Source organism: Sinohyriopsis cumingii, chromosome 7 (assembly GCF_028554795.1).
Source record: "Sinohyriopsis cumingii isolate HCF-2022 chromosome 7, ASM2855479v2, whole genome shotgun sequence".
Taxonomy (NCBI): domain Eukaryota; kingdom Metazoa; phylum Mollusca; class Bivalvia; order Unionida; family Unionidae; genus Sinohyriopsis; species Sinohyriopsis cumingii.
Window position 1 is genome coordinate 105,114,981 of NC_142967.1, and position 20,415 is coordinate 105,135,395.

A 20,415-nucleotide genomic window follows, 5' to 3' on the forward strand; every position below is an offset into this window, starting at 1 on the left:
TGTCCTAGCTATTAGATTTGTAGCTTTGTCTTTTGGTTTGTAAACCTTAATAAAAAATATGATGCATCAGTTTAACTAAACAAATGGCAGACAGGTAGTTCTTTTTCATATTATGTTTTCTCTGATTTCTTTGAGACTTTATTTATTGTCTTTTTATGAACATAAACCACAACATTGATAATTAAGCCAACAAAATCTAAAATGATGTTATAGTTATAGGAAAGTGAGTGAATAATAAATTAAATCTAGAAATTATTTGATAAAAACTTTGACCATAAATAGATTATGATTTTATTTTACTTACAAGTAGGTGCCTGTTTGGATACACAATGCTTAAATTATTCTTCTGTTAGATATACAATCATGTAAAGGTTTGTAAATTCAACATTTTCTGTTGTGATTATTTGTTTTTTTTTTCTTCTGTTATGTAGTTGCCCATGACAAAGATTCAGTGAGTCAAAAACACTCAATTTTTAACTGTTGGTTGTCAGTTATTTACAATTATTTTCATCAATCCCTCATAATCATACTCCTTTACATAATCAAAAATATTTCATGTTAAAGGTATGTTATTTTCCATATCATTTGTATTCAACACACACACACACACACACACACACACATATATATATATATATATATATATATATATATATATATATATATATATCACTTGCAGAAAGTGTGTGAGAGAGAGAGAGACCAAAAAAATGTAAGATAATGACAGAGAATGCTTTACAAATGATTTATTCCAAATAAATATCTGATTACAAATAAACAAACTACATAGATACATGTATAGTTTGTTCAGCAGGCTGTACAAATTTGATGGTACTGAACTATGCATATAATTTTGTAAATGTGACACTTCCTCAAATTCCACTTTAGCAAAACAGTTCTAATCCTAACTTAAGTGGGTGGATAGATCAAAGAACTTAAATAATATGCATCTGTCATTTATTCTGTAATGCATCTATTTTGAGTATTTGAAAGCCATTTGTTGACAAAGTGTCATATCATCTATTCAAAAAAAGATGGAGTAATTAATTTGCAAAGTATGGAGGATAAAACTGAAATGGCAAGCCAGTGTTGTATTTTATTTATAAGAGCATATAGGAAACATGTTTTATATAATCTCCACACCCAGAAAATAGTTTGTATTTCAACACAACTAATCACTTGAAAGTACCATATGATCACTGTCAATTAATCACTTGAAACTACCATGTGATTGCTGTAAATTGATCACTTGAAAGTACCATGTGATTACTGTCAATTAACCACTTGAAAGTACCATAAGATCACTGTCAATTAATCAGTTGTTTGTTGTTGTTGTTGTAGGGTTTAACATCATTTTTCAGCACATGATAGGCTATACATGGTGACCAGTATTAATGGTGGAGGAAGAACCCAGAAAAACCCCAGAAAGAACCACTGACCCACGAGAAGCTACTGGCAAGCTTTCTCATGTACCTACATTGGCTGAATCAGAGACTTGAAACCACGCAGACAGAGGTGAGATGGCAGTGATCCGTAACGGAGAGCATGTTAGACCACTCGGCCACTCAGGGCCCCAATTAATCACTTGAAAGTATCATATGATCACTGTCACTTAATCACTTGAAAGTACTGTAGGATCAACATCAATTAATTACTTGAAGGTACCATATGATCACTGTCAATTAATCACTTGAAAGTACCATGTGATTACTGTCAATTAAGCACTTGAAAGTGACATAGGATCACTGTCAATTAATCACTTGAAAGTACCATGTGATTACCATCAATTAATCACTTGAAAGTACCACAGGATCACTGTCAATTAATTACTTGAGTGTACTATGGGATCACTGTTAATGTCAGCTGCTATTAGAGGCTGACTGTAAAATCACAAACTCAATTTATGTTTACAATACAATAGCTACATGTAGTATGCAACTGAAATTCATGATTACATTGTCCATCCATGCCAAACATAATCTGCTTAAGTATCTACTACAACATTCATACAGTAAGACATATCTATTATAAGATTCACACAATAAGACATTCCTGATGCTGGAGGTAAAATATAGCTTTTAAACTACATTTTTAGTCTGAATTTTTTTTGCCTAGATAAAGCATGATTTATTGGTTTACAAGGAATAGTTCCAGCAATAACAGTATCATTTGATAACTTTCACTTGAGATGGAAATTGACACAACCCTGAGTCATCATTAACAGAAAAATTGCAAAGACAAACTAAAAACAAACTTAACTACAGTCTTAGTGCTATTCAGTTTCTGATTTTATGAATATATTTTTCTTGAACAAAATTCTAAGTATAGCAATCCAGTGAACACAAACTGAACTCATGATGCAATGAACCATGTGGAAATCCTCTTATGCTGTCAAATTATTCAAAAATTTTGTCTCTTCAAATAGCAATGCTGAAAACAAAGTCAATATGCTAGATTTTCAAATATTTTAAAAGAATTATTCCCACAAGGGCCATTGTTTCAAAAATTCATCTATATTTTCCATATTTAAAAAATTAATTTCTGTCAAATAAAAATATAGTTAAAATTTTCATGGTCTTTCAATATAAGTACTTATTGCTTATTTGAGTAATTTTGATATCTGTAGCACTGTAATTACCATAGTACTGTTTGTACTACATCAATGTTCTTACCACTGTACTATTCTTACTATAGCACTGTTCCTACCATTGCAATTCTTACACTTTCCTCCCAGTGCACTATTCTTACTTTAGCACTGTTTTGATCATTTTGATTTAGCCATCCTTTTGGGAGATATTGTCAAATATAGCATTGGTGGTTTAATCATTTTCATTCAGGACACCATAGAGCTCTTCATATGAAAATCCAGTGTTAAAATGACTTTTTATTTAAGAGTAGCATCAAAATCAAAATTTTCAAGAATGCCACAATACTGGATGTCAGATCAACACCACATTAATTTAGTATCAACAAAGCATAAGGAGTCTGTTAGTGAAAACCGCATACTGGTATGACCATTAATTCAGGAAACGTGATTATAACAATATTTTTCAGCTGGCCACTGTGGCTGTTATATAAAGCATCAGATTAGCAATATTATTTTTATGGGACTAACTAGACATGATAAGAAGTTCAGGTGAAAACATCATGTCCATATGACTTACATTCATGAGGAATAGTAACAACAAGATTTGAATATAGCCATTGTGACTGACCACTATAATGGTCATCAGATTGATACCATTTCATTTAGACCAACTAGACATCATATGAAGTCTTTTGCTGCAAAAACCCATGTCAAGATGACTTTTCATTCTGGAGCTGTATCAGTGTTTTTAATATGGCTATCTTGTGTGTTCAAGCTGCATCTCTGAATAAAGAAAAAATATGTATTAATCACATCTGGCATAGAGAGTGTACAGATTTGTCTCTTGGATAAAATATGTATTAATCACATCTGGAATAGAGAGTGTACAGATTTGTCTCTTGGATAAAATATGTATTAATCACATCTGGAATAGAGAGTGTACAGATTTGTCTCTTGGATAAAATATGTATTAATCACATCTGGAATAGAGAGTGTACAGATTTGTCTCTTGGATAAAATATGTATTAATCACATCTGGAATAGAGAGTGTACAGATTTGTCTCTTGGATAAAATATGTATTAATCACATCTGGCATAGAGAGTGTACAGATTTGTCTCTTGGATAAAATATGTATTAATCACATCTGGCATAGAGAGTGTACAGATTTGTCTCTTGGATAAAATATGTATTAATCACATCTGGCATAGAGAGTGTACAGATTTGTCTCTTGAATAAAATAAGGGAGTACCTAGTAAATATTATGGTAATGTGGCCATATTTGATCATGAATAATCACCATTTGTGTCCATTTTAAAGGACTTGACATTAACATACTTTGGGTCAAATTTGGTTAAATTCTGCTGAGGGGATTTTGAGAAGTTATTAAACATTTTCTAATTGTTGTGCCATTAGTCATACTTGATGGTAAACTGGCATCATTTTGCACAAGCTTAAAAAACATGCACATTAATATGCTTTGTCAAATTCGCTTAAATTCTGTGGAACATTTTTTCACGTCATGAAAAGGATTTTTCGCTTTTATTCATGGTGGCCACATTGTCTGCACAGCTCATAAGTGCAAAAGGCTTCAAATAAGTACACAATTTTAGGAGGATACTTGGTAATTATCAGTGTGTCCCCCATTGTCACAACCATCAGGTGTTAATTTACAATGCTCCATTTACATCCATGGCAGTCTCTGTAGCAATTTTCTCATTTCTCATGAATATGCATAAACTAGCTTAACCAATCACTGTTAGGATGAGTGATTTTTCTTGCTATCATGACCCAACATGATATTTCAAATTGTTTAAATGAGCCAGTCAAAGTTATCATCTAATCAAACACATTTATCCATCAATTAAACAATGTTTTCATTAAATTGCACAGGAAAATTATTACATTTCCTTGCTGATGAGTTTGTTTTGTCTTATGTATGCATACTTATAAAATTTAAGGAAATCTCTGATTAGGGAGCATAGGAGATAATTTCCAATGGCTTATCATAATGTGTACTCCGGTGATATGCCATAATTGTCCTTGTGATTATCTGTATCTAATAATGAAACATATAGCTAGATATCATTAACAAACATAGAGGCCAACTCCCCCACCTAATGAACTGGCTGGCAACTTCCTTGAATGATCAATTAACCTCTTCAAAGGGCAGCATGGTGTGGCTGTAATGTGAGTATCTTTGTGATAACACATGCAAGGTATCATAATATCATGTACACTGAGTAAATGCTGTGTTATATACCAAACTGCAATAAAAAAAGAATGACACAAAAGTCTGTGAATGCGTGTATCAGCGTCAGGGTGTGAATAAACAAAACGCCAGTAAAATGTACAGTAATAATGTTAGTTTTAGTAAATTCATTCAATATTTATTAAATACACATGTCAATCATCACTCATAACATACAATTCCATTGGCATCAAATTAAAAACAATTTAAGTTGAAAAAAAATCTCATTGAGCTAAATTTCAGCTGGCCATTGAGACCAATGCATCTTGATGTTAAGAATATGATTTTTTTCATTTAATCAAGATCTGAAAATGACACATTTACTGCTACTAAACACATCTGCAATTAAATAGATAGTATATTATTATTTATTAGTACAAATATGCCATGAGTAATGTTTAGTTATTTTTGTCAATTAAATTTATCTTCTTGAGTTCAAAGCACATTTACTTTATGCTAATTAGTAACTGAATGGAATCACAACAGGTGCTTCACAATTTTAAAAATTCTAAAGCAAATCAATAAAAGAAATATGAAACTTATATACATATATGTAATCCATTTGACATGCAATGATGTCAAAAACAAGCAGGTGTTTATAACAATTGACCAATCCAAATGTAGTAAATGCTGCTCAATCTGTATTTTCAGCATACTGACTAACATGTACATCATACAACAGCTGACATTGACTGATTACAATAATTGCCAATTAGAATGAAAGGTAATGTCAGGTGTGCTATAGACTGCTAGGAATATAATATCTGACATTGACTGACTACAATAATTGCCAATTAGAATGAAAGGTAATGTCAGGTGTGCTATAGACTGCTAGGAATATAATATCTGACATTGACTGATTACAATAATTGACAGTTAGAATGAAAGGTAATGTCAGGTGTGCTATAGACTGCTAGGAATATAATATCTGACATTGACTGATTACAATAATTGACAATTAGAATGAAAGGTAATGTCAGGTGTGCTATAGACTGCTAGGAATATAATATCTGACATTGACTGATTACAATAATTGACAATTAGAATGAAAGGTAATGTCAGGTGTGCTATAGACTGCTAGGAATATAATATCTGACATTGACTGATGACAATCATTGCCAGTTAGAGTGATAGGTAATGTCAGGTGTGCTATAGACCGCTAGGAATATAATATCTGACATTGACTGATGACAATCATTGCCAGTTAGAGTGATAGGTAATGTCAGGTGTGCTATAGACCGCTAGGAATATAATATCTGACATTGACTGATGACAATCATTGCCAATTAGAGTGATAGGTAATGTCAGGTGTGCTATAGACTGCTAGGAATATAATATCTGACATTGATTATAATAATTGCCAGTTAGAGTGATAGGTAATGTCAGGTCTGCCATAGACTGCTAGGAATATCATATCTGACATTGACTGATTACAATAATTGCCCATTAGAGTGATAGGTAATGTCAGGTGTGCTATAGACTGCTAGGAATATAATATCTGACATTGATTATAATAATTGCCAGTTAGAGTGATGGGTAGTGTCAGATGTGCCATAGACTGCTAGGAATATACTTTCTGACATTGACTGATTACAATATTTGCCCATTAGAGTGATAGGTAATGTCAGGTGTGCTTCAGACTGATAGGAATATATCTGACACTGAATGAACACAGCAGGATCCAATTCGAGTCAAAAGCTGATTGTAAATTAAAACATGTTCTGGCTAGGTTTAAATTAAGAGGTTTTGTTATGTAGTGTTTTTATCAAGTATAGTGGTTTTGTTATGTAGTGTTTTTATCAAGTACAGTGGTTTTGTTATGTAGTGTTTTTATCAAGTACAGTGGTTTTGTTATATAGTGTTTTTATCAAGTACAGTGGTTTTGTTATGTAGTGTTTTTATCAAGTACAGTGGTTTTGTTATGTAGTGTTTTTATCAAGTACAGTGGTTTTGTTATGTAGTGTTTTTATCAAGTACAGTGGTTTTGTTATGTAGTATTTTTATTAAATACAGTGGTTTTGTTATGTAGGGTTATTATGCCATTCAGATTCATGTTGTGGATGAGTGCCTTATAAAGTGGAGAATGGTATAAATAACTTTAATGGCATCAGTTAACATCCCAGAATCCAAAATTAAATCATTTTAACTTAATATACTTAAAATCATTTGAGATTAACATGTTAAAGTCTAGTAATTTTTATATTTAGTTACTCTAAATATGTCTTTTTGAAGCCTATGTTGTAGTAATCAATAAGACTATCTTTACAGTCTATTTATCAGACCTTGTGCCACAGGATTCCCTCACTCTGCACTGCCATTACCCAAATATTACTCCCAATACTAGGACAAAGGATAAGGTCAAAAGAAGGAATTAATAATAGTAATCCATTTATCATATTTTATCAGGACACAAATATATTTTTTGTGGTTTCTTCATGTCACACCCAATAATTGAAAATGTGAAAGTTATGGCTTCAGCAGGCACACTCAATACCATGGCATATTAACTCTTTGCATATTTGCATGTTCATCAACTAAAATGCATATGAAGATGTTTTGAAATTGTTATTGAGTTTTAACATAGTACCTTAAATAGTAAATCCATGATGTATCTATCATGTTGAGTAATTTTATAGAAACCACGACTGTGACCTTGCCCTTGGAACTACTGATCCACATGTATTAATAGGTGTCTTTTTTTGTCTCAAATGCGAAGTATCCACATAGTTTTGGTCATGGTTTTTGCCATAATACTGAAGTTATTATATGGATACTGGTTTCCTGTTTGGATTCTCTCTGACCTTTGACCTTTAAATTCCAAAATGAATATATACTTTCATTGTCTCAGATGGAAGCCCTCATCAAAGTTTTGTCAAGGCATATGATACTTTCTTTCATTCCATGTCACCCTAAAATTTTAAGTTTTCTTTGAACAATAAAATAACCTTTCTTCATTTAGTGAAATATTTAATCAAAAAAGGAAATACAAAATAAAAGATACAATGTGGAAACCATTTTTTCCTAGGAGTTTCCATGACCTTCACCTTTTGATCCTAAAGCAATAATCTTTATTGTCCCAGATGTGAGCCAGGTATTTGCTAGACACTAATTACTAAAACTGGCCAAGTATGTTTGTTTTTAAATGAAGTTGAAAAATAACAATGTGAACATCAAATTGACACATACTAAATGAAGGACCCAACCATAAGTTCACTTAGCCTTTTAACCAGATGATCTAAACATAATGCAAAACACTTAAGTAAACTGAATTGAGTGTTATACAACAAAACATTATGTTACTAAATGGAAGATGATAGTCATTTTTATGTCCACTGTCTCAGTCAGATATTTACAAAAATATTTGAGCCAAGCAAGTATTAACTTATTGGCTCATTTAAGATAGAACTAACATGCTCACTTCATATCAGACATGTCAGTAAAATACAGTCTGTCTTGTAACCCAGATAGGGTTCTTGATCCCATTATGCTTAATACATTTTAGTTTTGGAAACCAAGTTTAATTTCGCTTATTTTTAAGTCTTAGCTTTTTGTACCTCATGCAATTTTACTTAAAACATGAGCTACGAAACATGGCTTGGGAAAAACCCCACCAAAACCCACTGATTATTACCGAAAAACAAAAAACATATTTAAATATGGATTTGAAAACAACCAACAAATTATTTCCAGGCCTTGCTTGTAATTTAAGCTATTTAAGGTGACCTAGTGTACAATAAGGTGCACTTTTAGGATTCCCCACAATAGTACTATAGTGTATGACTACTGCATTCTAATTTATCTAGGATGCATGAGAGATGTCAGTAAATTTTTATGAACTTGTATTCCCTTCTTATTGAATAAAAAGATAACATTCAATATGAAATTATAGGGAACAAAACAATTTGAAATATAGAAGCTTTTGCCATAATATAAATATATGATCTGAAGCCAGGTTACAAACAGCACTGAACAACATGCACTGTAATGCTGATATATTGCTGTATATTATCCGTATTTTACACATACAATGACAAACAGCATTGAATCAGATAAATGATCATATAATGTGCCAGCAGATCTGGATCTATGGTGTTTGTTAGAAATACTAAGTAGAACAGACAGCAATAAACAATGATTTGCTGATGTATTATGAGACAGAGAAGATCTGTGTTCTTGGTGCACATTCTACACACTTTTAATAACTATATTCACACCATATTAAGCAAGAGAAAAATATCCTAATAAACAGTTTTAACAACTAGACTCACACCATATTAAGAGAAAAATATGCTAATAAACAATTTTAACAACTAGATTCACACCATATAGCTATAGAAAAATATGCTGGATAAACACTTTTAACAGTATATTCACAACGTATACGGTAACTATAGAAAAATATGCTGATTAAACAGTTTTAACAGTATATTCACACATGTTAAGCAACAGAAAAAAAAGCTAAATCAACATTTTAACAGTATATTCACACCATATAGCTATAGAAAAATATGCTGCATAAACACTTTTCTTACCATACAGCTATAAAAAAAATATGCTGAATAAACACTTTTAACAGTAGATTCACACCATATAGCAACAGAAAAATATGCTAAATAAACACTTTTAACAACTAGATTCAAACCATATAGCTCTAGAAAAATATGCTGAATAGACACCTTTAACAGTAGATTCACACCATACAGCAACAGAAAAATATGCTAAATAAACACTTTTAACAATTAGATTCAAACCATATACCCCAGAAAAAATATGCTGAATAGACACTTTTAACAGTAGATTCACACTATATAGCAGTACACAAGTATACCATATAAACACTTTTAACAACTAGATTCACAACATATAGCCACAGAAAAATATGCTGAATAGCCACTGTTTACATCTAGATTTGCACCACAACAGAAAAACATGCTGGATAAGATACACAATTAATACATAATATGTAGTGTGTTACTGTGAAATACAAATGCCTCTTTTTCTCCATGTGTAACAGAGATGAAACTGGTTGATATTTTAGACTGATTTTTTATTTTGAGGAAATGAGTGTGCAATAACGATGTTTTGTTACAATAGGAAAATATGATTTCTTTTTTCTGAGTGACTCTACGTGCCTAATGTTGTTCTGTATCACTAAGAAAGCATGTTTATATTTTCTTATGCATAACTTGTAAATATGAAAGTCTATCATGGTTGATTATGATACACTGTGGTAAACGAAGAGGCAGTTAAGTTGTTGTTGTTGTTGTTGGGTTTAATGCCATTTTTCAGCACATGATAGGCTATACATGGCGGTCAGTATTACTGGTGGAGGAAGAACCCGGGAAGACCCGGAAAGAACCACTGACCCACGAGAAGCTACTGGCAAGCTTTCTCACATACCCACACTGGCTGGATCCAAGACTCGAACCAGCGCAGACAGAGGTGAGATGGCAGTGATCCGTAATGGAGAGCGCTTTAGACCACTCGGACACTCGGGGCCCCCGGCAGTTAAGTAGTTTCCTATATCCATATTAGCTCAAATACAACATAGAATGAATTGTCTAAGTCTCATAATGCTTCATGATGTTGTTGTTGTTGTTGTGGGGTTTAACGCCATTTTTCAGCACGATAGGCTATACATGGCGGCCAGTATTAATGGTGGAGGAAGAACCCGGAAAACCCCGGAAAGAACCACCGACCCACGAGATAATGCTTCATGAGAAATATGATGAGAATCAATGAAGAGATTTTAGGAATAGATGCAAATGAAACCTTTTAATCAAAACTGTTGACTAATCTGCTGATCTCTGAACAATGGCTCCTATGTCTCACTTCCTACTAATATGGAATTGAAAAAAAATTCATTTAACTTAAATTTCCTTTATAAATGTCAGGTTCATATTTAAAAAATCTTGGCAATTCAAGTGCTAACTTCATGGGATTTTCCTTGATCCACTTAAACCCTGAATCTCATGTATATCAGTGGTTAAATTTGTTGTTACATATAAGAAAACAAATAACTGCAATCTGTCAAAATGCACATCAAACTTAAATTGGAAGTTACTGTCCAACTCTCTCATAAGCACTACATATCCCTAAGTCCTGGTGTTCTGATTCCTCTGTCACACCTTTGGCAGCAAGCTCCTCCAAGACTCTGTCAAGGTATGTTGGGTCTGGGTATCCAAACCTAAAGAGCAAGAAATACATAGAAAAGGTAAGAATCTGAAAAAATGTTTGCAGTATTATACATTTTATTGATATAAAGTGGGGTTACACAGAATGGCAAATCAATGATATAAACCAGAGTCTAGAAATTTAGGATTCAAAGATTATCTAATAGATGATGCAAGTAGCAATTTCAACATGGAAATCTCCTGCAGTATGTTGTTGTTGTTGTTGTTGGGCTTAACGCCATTTTTCAGCACTTGATAGGCTATACATGGCGGCCAGTATTAATGGTGAAGGAAGAATCCGGGAAAACCCTGGAAAGAACCACCGACCCTCGAGAAGCTACTGGCAAGCTTTCTCACATACCCACATTGGCCGAACTCCTGCAGTATGTATCAGACACAATTATCTTTGGTTAAGCATGTCTGTAATAGGACAGACCTGTGGCCAAAACAAAGTTCAAGGAACAAGAAAGCACATGATTTAGGCATTATTTAAAATGTTATTAATTATTAGAGATTCTGGATGTAAAAGGTTTGATGGCATTCTGCACGTCTTCAACTAAATTATTGTATGAACAAAAATATTACAAGAAGTAGATTTGATTTATATTTGTCACTAATGTGCTGTTTGAATAGGAATATAAATTTGCTATTATTATTATTAACTGTTAAAACGGAATTGTGATTGTTATCAACTTCTTGGCTCCAATTAATGGATTTTTTTAATTTTATAAAAACATTACCTGTTGGAAGGTTATTTAGAAAATGAAAAAGGATACCTCTGTGGTCCACCAAACATGTTTGTTTTGTGATGAATATCATTCCAAGTCACCATGTCATCCTGTCCTGTAGTTACAGATCGACCAATGGTGAAGATCAACCGTCGATCAAAGGCCAGATGAAGCAGGCGAAGTACTCTTTGTCCCTTTTCATTATTGGGAAGATATGCATTCCTGTTCAATCCAGAATAACACTGTCCTGGCTTGGGATGATCATCCTGAAACAAATTAATGGTAGTATTTACATAGCCAACTAAACAGTTGTCTGTGGCATGGTGTCCATCTATCCACCAATACAGTCATGGATCTGCCCACTTATCTACTGACTTTGTCTGGACAATGATAAATGACATGTGATTTCATATGACCAAAACTTGCAAGATTATCCAGTTGGCACATGTCCAAACAATTGATATATATATATTTCATGATGGTAGAGGATATACAAAAGATCACAATATTACAAAAAGCTCAAAGCTACAAATGAGACTAATAAAACAAAGTCAAAGTCTAACAACTGATCTTACTATAATATTGTTTGAACTGAGTCTGAAATTAAACTCAGACTCCCAAATGTCTACATGAGTCAAAACACGTGTAGTAGTTCACCTATAGTTAAAAGAAATTTATATATATATATATATATATATATATATATATATATATATATATATATATATATATATATATATATATATACGCACCTCAGCACCTCATGGTTACTTGGTGCCATTTAAAGATAAAGTTCTAAGAAAGTAAAAATGAATATCTGTCCATCAGCTGTAGCTAGTTGAATTGCATGAGAGGTAACAAAAATATCATTCACATAAATTCAGTGACATCAGAATAGTACAATATGATGAATTATAATTAATTATAGTGTGTCATCCAACAAAAACCGATCTAGAAGGAATCATCTACAAAAAAGAGAGTATCACATCTCCTTGTGTGCTAATAACATTGCATGATTTTAAATCAAAATATTTTTATTTAGAGTACATTATTCTTTGCTTATTTCATCTCTTCATGACTTTGCAAGTACAATATTTTAGGACTAGACATACTAGTTTTGTCAGTCATTATCTTAATGTACTACAGTACTAGATGTACTAACTTCCTTGATAATATATATTTCTTCTAATGAAAAAAGAAAAGAATACTTACACCTTGAATTCCACCTGGCATATGATATGTTATCTCAATTATTCCATATCCTTCGTATCCTTTAAGATCATGATGTTTATCTATCCTTTGAGTCATTTGGCCCTTTGGTTGATTTCCTCTAATGACCCCATAAATTGTGCCACATACTGGACACACAGGCTTGTATTGTAGTTGAGTATCAATGCAGCCTTTACAAAACAGATGACCACATTTCTTCATCTTAACTGGATCATCACATGTATCCAAGCAAATAGCACATACGTCTCTTTCATCCTCCTCATCACTGTTAATTTTCTGGGATTTTAGAGGCTGGTTAGTCCCAAGGTCAGAGGATGCCAGATCTTCTGTAGTATCCCTGTCTACCTCATCTCTTGTTTGACTAAGTTCACCAGATTCGTTTACTTGTTCTTCATTCTCGCTTTGGAGATCAGAATTGTTAGTTGGTTCACCTTGTCCCCCAGATGCACTGGCTGAATCTACTCCAGTGCACATATGTTTTCTTCCTCCATCATGAAATTTCTTCTTCTGTGCATCAAAAAATTTAGTGAAAATGTTTTTCACACTTGCTATGGGTCCATCATCTAGACTGACAATATGAACTTCCCTGATGGCTTCCTTTTTTCTGAGTACCATGCTGAATATCAACAAGCAATCTAGCAAAACTCTACCACACAATTCAATGCTGTTATGCTTAGAACCTGCAAGGCAAGTAAAATTGTTTCAGTTATATTTTTGATAACATGAAAGCTTACCATCTGTACATGTCATAAACAGTGGTAAATGTCATGCCTAGAAATCATGGCATTTACTGGCAGTACAAATGTGCAGCCAGCAAATGTCACAGTGCTTAAATATTCCTGGTTTGGGACATGATTGATTTTTAATGACTGTCTATTAGATAATGGTCAGATAGATCAACAAAGCAAGGTGAATTTCAGCTCAAGGTATCAGAAAATGTTTAGAGTTGAAATAATACAGAGACAACTTTTGTACTAGTTGAAATAAGTCATAATATGAAACTTTCCAGAAAACAGTTTATTAATAAGGTGCATAATAAGAGAGTAAGTCTAACCTTGATGGATGTGTGTTAATAATAGTGGTTTAGATAAAACTAATCCTGATTGGCTAATCTAAATTAAAGTGTCTTCTTAGATGGAATTTCATGTTTGAAATATTTCACACTGCAAAATTGTTCAGTCGAAGTTTATCTGTGGAAGGAGGAAGTCTTGACTCCAAGGAAAGTCCACAGTATTTTTTCTCATTAAATAAATTGTCTAAGGCAACTGTGTCTGAAATATTTGAGAGACAGAGAACCTTAAGATACATACATGTCTCTGACAGTAGAATGTTAGTCTCAAAAGCGCAAGGTATTTGCCTTAATCTTATGCAATTTTCTTTAATATTAGTCTTAAGATAATTGTTTCAATTTGTCTTACTTGTTATAGCAATCATGTATTCTAAGAATTTCATATAATACTTCTATTGTTTTATGAGTGCAAAATTGTGTGTCTTAAATGAAATGAATCACGCATACTAAGAAATGTGTATTCCTAGGTTATAGTATGTTCAAACTGATCAGATGTTAGATAGGAAACAATGTAGTTAATGCAAGAAGTGAATCCCATTAATTCATTTGTATAATTAAGATCAAAATTACTTTTAAATAAGAATTGAGCATCTGCTGGCTGACACTTAGTCCTGGACCAGTTAATCATTTATTATTCACAGTAGGGCATAAGGGTTATTGTTTCTTGTTTATGCTATAGATCAGTTAGGGATGTTGAATAGACCATTAGGGAGGTAAATTAATTGTCTGTATGAGTTGTTTTTGGGTTGGAACCTGGGGACCCATATTAGCCTTAGTGTCTGTTGAATTACAATATGACAATATCTGACATAATGAGAGAGGCAATAATGTTCTATCCCAGAACTAAAAACCTAATAAAATATTTAGGTTGCCTATTTATCTATTTCAAAAGGGAAATAGCTCCATATATACACAAACACAATGGCCAAAGAGAGGAGACAACCCATATTATGGCTGAGGATTTAAGGCTGGATGAAAGACAGAGTAGCAAAAGGGAATACATCGACACTAACCCATCACCGATGCTAAATCTGGAATGACCACCAACTAACCAGGTTATGCAGGCATGCTGGACAGCTGAGTTTGAATGCTAAATTTTATGATGAAATTTGTCATTTCAGTGTAAACTGAATTGCTAACTATTATTTTCTAAGATAAGAGTCTCCTTCAAGTGTCATGTTCAATTTCATTTTGTTCATAAAATAAACTTAATTGTTATATTTTGTGTTGGGGTCTCATGTTGTTTTGTTTTATATCTCTCCATCCATCAATTTCATATGCAGACATACTGGACAATTGAGTTTGAATGCTCAATTTTAAGATGAAATTTGTCATATCAGTATAAACTGAACTGCTAAATCTATTTTTATAAACTTGGGAATTATATTCTAAAAGAAGAGTTTCCTCCAAGTGTCAAGTTCAATTTCATTTTGTTTATATAATTAACTAAATTATTATATCTTGTATAAGGGGGCTCGTATTGTTCTGTTCTGTATCTCCATCCATCAGTTTCATATTTTTATTTTATTATAAGCTTGACTGGGCTGTTACACTAACGTGTGTGTGTGTGTGTGCACAATTATACTTATATGGTGTCAATAAAATTGTTCTAAAACATGGAAAGATCAGGAACTACAAAAAATAACTTTAGGTAGATAAACTTTTTAAAATAAATGTAAAGGAAAGTAGCAGAACAAGATAACAGATAAATAATTTAAAACTCTCTAGAATGTATACAAAAAGATAAAGATCAAAACATAAAATATGTACAGATGTTATAACTCTATGCACTAAATTAAATAACAAGAAAGAAGTGAAGCCAAAATATTTATTAAAATTAACACAATATATTTCTCCAAGTTACAATGTGAAAATTTAAGAGGATTATGTATAGTATTGTGAATTAAATCCCCTATACCGGTAATCCTAAATGTAAAAAGGTATTGTGTTCCAAATTAATTCCAGTACTGAGTGTGCTGATGTACCAATAGTTTTGACTATTTTTATGTTCTAACATCTATAATCAAGAATGTAAATTGAATAATTCCAAAATATTGTGTTAGTCTTAAAAGTCATTGAGCACTTCATAATTCCAATGAACAAAATATACACCAAGATATGAAACATAAGTCATTGAGTACTTCATAATTCCAATGAACAAAATATACATCAAGATATGCAACATAAGTCATTGAGTACTTCATAATTCCAATGAATAAAATATACACCAAGATATGCAACATTCACATACATATACAAATATGCAGCATCTGGGTTCCCAATGAGGAACTGCCAATTTTGTATGTGTTTGAAAGGGATGAAGATTTGGCTCCCTATTTATGGATGGATTGAAGATTGTTGTCCTAATTTTGTGTCTTTTTTGTGTGTATTTCTTTTAATGTAACTTAATAAATATGTCAATAAAAATTTTTAAAACAAAATAAAGTATTGACTGAAAGGGTTCATTTTGGTCATAAATGTAAAGTCTACTGAATGCAGCTCCTCACTTTTGTAATAATTTAAGTGGGAAAATTCATCTCGGGTCACACAAATTTGACATTTGCATAAATTGAAGGCTTTACTATATTTAAAGTCAGTATATGGAATCTCACATTCAGAACTTAGGCAGCAACATCTGCTTTTTCATTACCCCTCATACAAATGTGACAGGGCGGGCAACTGTTCAGAGTAATTTTATTTCAACTATAAAGCCAGATCATGTTTCTGTAAGATCAGAGATACTAATAGGCTGTCACATTTAAAGTTCTGCAATCCATTTAGTAAAGAAAGAAAACTAAAAAAAAATGATGTAATTTGTCTCTCAGAGATTTCAAAGTATGGCCTAAAAATTTAGTCTCTTCTACAAAAGATATGAGATAATCATTAAGGTAGAGTTTTGGTCATAATGAATTCTATGTAACTGGCAGAAGTGCATTCAAACAGTTTTAGATTTCAAGAATCTCAACAAAATTTCTTCTGAATTGTATCTAAGCATAAATGTAGTTGACACTCAATATTATCCATACCATTTCATGTATAGCAGATCAATAATTTGTTGACAAATAATGAGCAATCAATTTCTGGATTAAGGTATTTCAGCATATTGTTAATTTTGATGTTAAAATGGGCGACTAACAATGCACTGCCCTGAGGAACATCCCTATTTTGAGGCCAGATTTCATAAAGGATACCTGCAATAACTTTGAAATCTTTCCAAAACTTGAATGGATATGCTGGTTTGCAATTTGGTAACTGTAGATGGTGGAGAACACGAGTTCTTGTGTGGAAATAAGATAGGCAACTAACAGATGGACAGATATTAACATTATATGGAGGGCATATAAAAACACCGGTAACTTCTAAATTTCTGTCTAGTCTGATTAATACTGTTCGAGCTGTAACCAAAATAGTTTCAACAGTTCTGCCTTCCAGTATTATTCATAATTCAAGGTATATGAACTTTGAGAACCTTTCATCCCATTCATCAGAAAAGACTGACAAACTTTTCTAAGGAATGTTCCTGATTGTGACAGCTTGGAAAATACAAAATATGTAAAATCCCAGAAAAATCATTGAAATAATGTTATTAGGGTTATAATGAACTATGTATATGGTGAATTTATAGATACAGATTATGGAAACATAACAAACTTGTGTAAAAAAAATGATTTTTAATTGCTCATCATCATAAATGATGCCCTTTTGATATTAACATATCATGCAGTCATGTCTGATGTGCTGATGAAAATGTCATGAAGGATTCAAATAATTTTTTGTATTTCCTGTAGTTTCAAGGCAATATGATAGAATAAAGAACAAACACAAATTTAGACAACTGACCTTGAGAACCAGATGTTTCAATACAAACCTATTCCAATAAGTGGCATTGCAACAGACTTGTAAGCCTTAGCCTTCTCCAGAATGCCCCTGAAGCACTGTCCCAGATGTCTCTTGTGGTCCTCATCTGACACACTGCTAGTCCACTTGGGAATGATGCAACAGATCACTTTCTTACATTTCAAATTACCAGCATCAAGTTCTATTACATCACCCACCTGTTAGTCAAAGAGAATAGATTAAGAATACAATGTCACGGGGAAACAAATGTTCTGGTGATTTAGTTTTACTGAATTCTCATCTTTATCTGGTGGCATGAACACTTGAGTAATATATAACAGTTCACATGAAGAAATCTACATTTCTTCCAAAGTTAGATTACTAGGTATGCAATTATAAAAGTTTAAGTATTTAACAAATACATGGAATATATATATATATATATATATATATATATATATATATATATATATATATATATATATATATATATATATATAGTGGAATTCCAATATATAATTTCTTTATGTTTGATTATTCATGTCCTAACTACATAATTGTCTATCAAATATAAATGAACTGGCTGAATAGTTCATGAATTAATGAATAAAAATATTTATATCAAAAGAATGTTCCTAAAACTTCACCATATACTGTCGTCCTCTATGACTGGCTAAGCTACCATCAAACTTTTGCCCAGCTTTTTTCTTGATGGCCTTTGCTACACCTCCATGTGACTTCAAATCTTTGTCTTCACTGCTGACTAAGGCTTGGCATGTAGTCTCTGTGATGTTACCAGTGTAAATCAAAACTTTGAAGACTTTAGTAAAATGGAATGTGCTTTTATTCTCTTCCAATACATAGTGTGACTCAAAGTTTTTGGACGAATGGCCCATTTTCTTGAATGCTACAATTGGTTTTAACATCCGTGGAGTTGAAGGGTACCCAAATCTTGACAAAACGCTCTGCAGCCTATCACTAAAGTCTTTAGCTATGGCCTGGTCATCTCCTAATGTTGCAGAGAAAGCGAGTGCAATCAGGTTAAGGATTTTGTCATTCACATCAACAAAATGAATCTCTTTTAGACTACCAGTGCTTTGTGACATAGATTTGCTGAACTTCGACACTGCAAAGAGATACTGACTTGCACATATCTCCATGGGAACTCCATAAATTCCTAAAAATGAAAATGTTTCATTAATAAATAAACTATTTGAATTTTGTACAATTTTTATTTTCCCAATTTATAATTATAACACTATATAACAAAAGTATAATAAAAACCTTCATTATATTTGTTTTGATCACTAACCCAGATTTTGGACCCTGATGGGTGACACAAGGGAGGAAATATGAAAGCAAAGAACGCAAACATTGGCTGTTTGAATCATACACGTTAAAATCATTCATTTCTAGTAAACTAATAACATATACTGTGAGAATATTGCAGGGACATAGTGAACATTGTGGTTGAATACAAATTATGCCCTTAAGTTGATTTACATTTCTATGAACAAAATTATTGACTGAGACCCCAAAATAATGAAGTTCAATTAAGTTCCCACAATCACAAACAAGATCATATGGGTCCTGGTTACAAAAGGTAATAGAACAAAAAAAATGATGTATTTTGCCAAGTTATAGTTTCTTACCCTTTCTTAGAGAATCAAAGGGTGAAAAAAGTATGCACAGAAATTTATTATGTTCAGACACAAAATATGAGTGTAAATGTAGTTTTTGTTCCACTGCAGTCATGTCTAATGGCACAGCTCTGAAACAGTGTTAGAAAAATTCTTTATAGCAAACTAGAACGATGCTTCAGATTGTGAGTACCACTCAACTTTAAACCCAAATCAGGTCAAGGAAATATAATTGAAGTACAAGATAGAAAAATCTAAATTAATGTTAAACCCAAATCAGATCAACTTCAGGAAGTACAATTGAAGTACAAGTTAGGAAAATCTAAATTAATGTTAAACCCAAATCAGATCAACTTCAGGAAGTACAATTGAAGTACAAGTTAGGAAAATCTAAATTAAACAAATGCAAAGCCAGTAGGGTAATATTTGCTTGATACTACTCAATAAATATTTATCACTTAAATCAAGATTAAAGACAGTTTGTTGATTCAAGAAAAGGTGACTACATGACACATTGAGATTGAAGACAGATTGTTGATTCAAGAAGACGTGACTACATGACACATTGAGATTGAAGACAGATTGTTGATTCAAGAAGAGGTGACTACATGACACACTGAGACTGAAGACAGATTGTTGATTCACGAAGAGGTGACTACATGACACATTGAGACTGAAGACAGATTGTTGATTCAAGAAGGGGTGACTACATGACACATTGAGACTGAAGACAGCTTGTTGATTCAAGAAGAGGTGACTACATGACACATTGAGATTGAAGACAGATTGTTGATTCAAGAAGATGTAACTGTGTGATAAGAAAAATAAATACAAACATACTTTCTAAATAGAAAAACAATTTCAAGCAAAACTTCTCAAAACCAATGACATCATATATTTGT

At 32.4% G+C, this 20,415-nt stretch overlaps 1 protein-coding gene across 1 annotated transcript in view; it reads right to left on the reverse strand.

The window, feature by feature from the left end:
• Nucleotides 1-731: 731 nt before the first annotated feature.
• Nucleotides 732-20,415, reverse strand: part of LOC149795868 (uncharacterized) — a 53,247-nt gene continuing 33,563 nt past the window's right edge. The window contains exons 9-13 of the mRNA XM_089965789.1: nucleotides 18,521-19,050; nucleotides 17,905-18,091; nucleotides 12,950-13,647; nucleotides 11,786-12,003; nucleotides 732-11,023 (exon numbers count right to left, since the gene is read on the reverse strand). Coding sequence (XP_089821915.1) covers nucleotides 10,897-11,023; nucleotides 11,786-12,003; nucleotides 12,950-13,647; nucleotides 17,905-18,091; nucleotides 18,521-19,050 — 1,760 coding nt within the window. The 3' untranslated portion in view covers nucleotides 732-10,896. The remainder of the gene's footprint in view (nucleotides 11,024-11,785; nucleotides 12,004-12,949; nucleotides 13,648-17,904; nucleotides 18,092-18,520; nucleotides 19,051-20,415) is intronic.